The sequence below is a fragment of the Vigna radiata genome, unplaced genomic scaffold (genome assembly GCF_000741045.1).
Source record: "Vigna radiata var. radiata cultivar VC1973A unplaced genomic scaffold, Vradiata_ver6 scaffold_111, whole genome shotgun sequence".
Taxonomy (NCBI): domain Eukaryota; kingdom Viridiplantae; phylum Streptophyta; class Magnoliopsida; order Fabales; family Fabaceae; genus Vigna; species Vigna radiata.
In genome coordinates this window covers 696,169-699,552 of record NW_014543596.1, presented here as the reverse complement: position 1 = coordinate 699,552, position 3,384 = coordinate 696,169, and the positions used below count along the sequence as shown (strand labels likewise).

Sequence of the window (3,384 nt, the reverse complement as noted above, 5' to 3'; positions counted from 1 at the left end):
CTGATTTTTATGTGAGAACAATATGACTCATCCTTCCATTCTTGAGAGTGCTCTTTGGGAGCCAGTTCCACTTGATGAGGTTGATGTTCATTGCGTTCTCACCTCTGGACTTACAGATTTGCTACCTAGGTTTTATGGGTTTGCAGGTGAATGCCCATGTAGACATTTGGAGGAGTTCTACACCATTTGCTCTTCGAAGAAACCTCTTCATGTCCTGATGATCACATGTTTTTAAGGGTATTTCCGCATTCATTAGAAGAAGCAGCATGGGAGTGGCTTATTCATCTTCCACCAGAATTCAAGGCCAATTGGGAAGATCTTAAGCATTTGTTTTTGGATAGATTCTTCCCTACTCAGCATCATTTTGATTCATATAGCAACGATCCTGGGTGGAATGATCCTGACCTGGGATGGTATGGTACTTCACAACTTCAATATCAAGAACCACCATTCCAGAGTACTTGTATGCCTCCACCTGTCCAGGAGCCACAGCAGCTGCAGTCTCATGAGCCTGTCCAAGCAACTCCTCATCCTCCCACTACTTCTGAGCCTACATTGAAGGAGTTATTGGAGCATATGACTATTCAGAACATTCAGTTCCAACAACTGAACATGGAGTTTCATTAGGAATTAACTTCCCTTTAGAGTTTGACTGATCAGATGGGGCAGATGACCACTCAGCTCACTGAGAAACAGTCTTATGTTTCAGAGGAATCACCATTTCAGGCTGTTCAGCTTCCAGATGATGTTGATGCCATCCACATAGGAGATAGGGAGCAGAGTCACAAGTCTACTATTGCGCCACCTACTTTCTCATTCTCCTATGCCCCTACTCTTGCACTTGAGGAGATTAATGAAGAATTGGAGGACCAGACAGAGATGAGAAACACTATTGTGATAGGTAGACCAACTTCACCTTCCACTACTCTACCAACTTCTAGGGAAGTGGAGGTAAACATACCTGTGATTGATTCTGTTGTTGATGATTATGTTGATGATAGGTATGTTGATGATTATGAGGTTGATGAGCATGATTTTCATTCTCCCTCTTTGCATGATGAGAACCACCTTGTGTTATCACATATGAATGTTTGTTCTCCATGCACTGAACATGAATCTGAACCTGTGATTGATATTGTTTCTATTTCTGAAATTGATTTATGTTCTGAGGGTATATCATTGGTTCAGCCTGTTACACTAGGATTGGGTGTTATACCCCTGCATGTTATTTCTGTTGAACCATGTTGCACTAACCATGTTGCAGGAGGTACATATGAATTTGATCAACACACACCCATGGTGGAAGACAAGGGTGCCAGAGTACATAAAAGCTTCAACATCAATAGGCACCAACTGAACCCGCTCATCAACAATCACTGCTTCTTGGATCCAGTTGTGGAGGACATCTCCCTGCTCGATCAAATTTGGAGGATGAAGCAGTTCTTCCTCAAGACTTCCTTGCTGAATCCAATGGTGGAGGGCCTCTCCCTGAAAGTCCAAAATTGGCAACTGCCACCATGATCAGGGGAGTTTTCTTCTTTCCCTTATTCCCCTTTCCCTACTTTTATTGCACTTGTCCATGATCTGTTGATTGTTCTGATTGTTGATCTGCTAATTGTGACACACTGAGGACATTGTGTTGTTTAAGTGTGGTCTATTAGGGGAGGTTGTTCTTTGTTTAGGTTTCGTTTTCTAGTGAATTTTGTTGAGTCTTATGTACAGTTTTGCATGTTTTTGTGAATTCTGGACTGTGATTAGGTTGCTAGTTTCCCTTCACTACATTGATACTTTGTTTTGTTAGACTCCTTGCTCTTCTTTGCTTGGAAGATAATCATGATGTTTGAGAGTTGGATTGATTGTGACCGATTACCCGTGTGAGATTTGAGCCATTTGATGATCTTTCTTGTGTGTGATATGTCGCTGGATTGCTTACACATTTGCCTTGGCTTGACTCTGTTGATAATTCTTGATTCATGAGCATTTTTGAAAATGATAAAGGCATTTTGTTGATTGAGCCTCTCTAGCCAGATAACCTACCCTGTTATGATCTCTTTGTTAGCCTCCTTGAGCCTATACTTCCCCCATTTCTTTGTTTTGAAGCTCACATAATAGCCTAAGTGAAAAACCATGATTACCTTAACCTTAGGCAATTTTGGAGCTTTGGAATTGTTTTGGGAATAAATGTGGTCTCCTTGGGGATTCTGATGAATTGGTTAGTTGGCTCCTCTTCTTGTTTTGTTTTGTAAATATGTTGTGTATCTTGTCTCTTAGAGTTGTGTTCTGAAAGGAGAGAAAAAGAAAAGAGACAAGATGAAAAAAAAAAGAAGAAAAAAAAATACAAAAAAAAATGTGAATAATGGAGTCAAGAAGAGGATTGAATTAGAGGGTTTTGTGTGTGATTTGACTGTGTTTTCACTTATTCCCCATTGCTCCTCTATTCTTTTTGGTTTGTAGCTTCTTATCCATATTTATCCTCCATTTTCCTTGGCCCCATTACATCCATAAAAGACCTTTTGATTTGAACATGCATATGTTTTGAGTGTTGATATTAGAGGCTTGCCAAGTCTGTTTGTGTTTGCTTTCTTGAGTGCATTGAGTTGACACTGTTTACCCTAGACACTTGAGAGAAACACTAATAGTGCATCTGTGAGGTTCTGTTGCTTTTGATTCATCTCTTGAACTGATTGATCATTTTGCCATACTTCAAGTGAATAAACATATGCCTTCCAATCAACTAAAACCGTCCATCACTCCTTGCATGCAGNAAAATAAAATGGAAACCACACCAAGCCAATCAATTCACGTGAACAATGCAATTGTTGGGTGCAAAGAATGCTTCTAAAAAGTCCACAAGTCAAAGGGGTGCTTTAAGCTCTTCTTTCAAGATGCCACATGTGCAAAGTCAAAGCAAGGAAAAACAATCACAATAACCTCCCATCTCCAAAGCCACTCATGGCAATTTCAAGTGATAGCAAGACAAAACCAAAATGGAAATATTCCTTCCTATGGAAAATGTCCCCTTCATATGCATGGCCAAATGAGGTAAAGAATTAAATGAAGCATTCTCTCTCCTTGCACAACTCTTTTCGGTTTTTCTTCAACAAGCAAACATTCAAATTGTTCCTTCCCTTCTCCATACCGAGAACACACACTAAGAAACCCAAGTTTCAAATGCTAATTAACACAAGCATAACAAAACCAAGTTCTACCTTCATAAATCCAACTTCACCACTCACTTTTCTTTAACTTTTTGACCAAAACAAAACCAAACCTCTAGCTTCCCTTGCATTACCGTCCAGCCACCATCATCAAGCACAAAGTCCAGCTCCAAATTTGTTTCCCAACATCAAAAACAAAATGCTAGAAGAAAATGGCTCAAGAATA

The 3,384-nt window shown here is 39.8% G+C and overlaps 1 protein-coding gene across 3 annotated transcripts in view; it reads left to right on the top strand.

Moving 5' to 3' along the window:
* The first annotated feature begins 522 nt into the window (after positions 1-522).
* Positions 523-3,384, top strand: part of LOC111241142 — a 5,748-nt gene continuing 2,886 nt past the window's right edge. Inside the window, exons 1-2 of one of the 3 annotated variants that reach the window (XM_022777975.1) lie at positions 523-951; positions 1,265-1,433. In XM_022777975.1, coding sequence (XP_022633696.1) covers positions 661-951; positions 1,265-1,357 — 384 coding nt within the window. In that variant the 5' untranslated portion in view covers positions 523-660 and the 3' untranslated portion in view covers positions 1,358-1,433. Of the gene's footprint in view, positions 1,002-1,264; positions 1,434-3,384 lie in introns of those variants that run through there. The other 2 variants (XM_022777976.1, XM_022777977.1) reach the window with 2 other exon arrangements.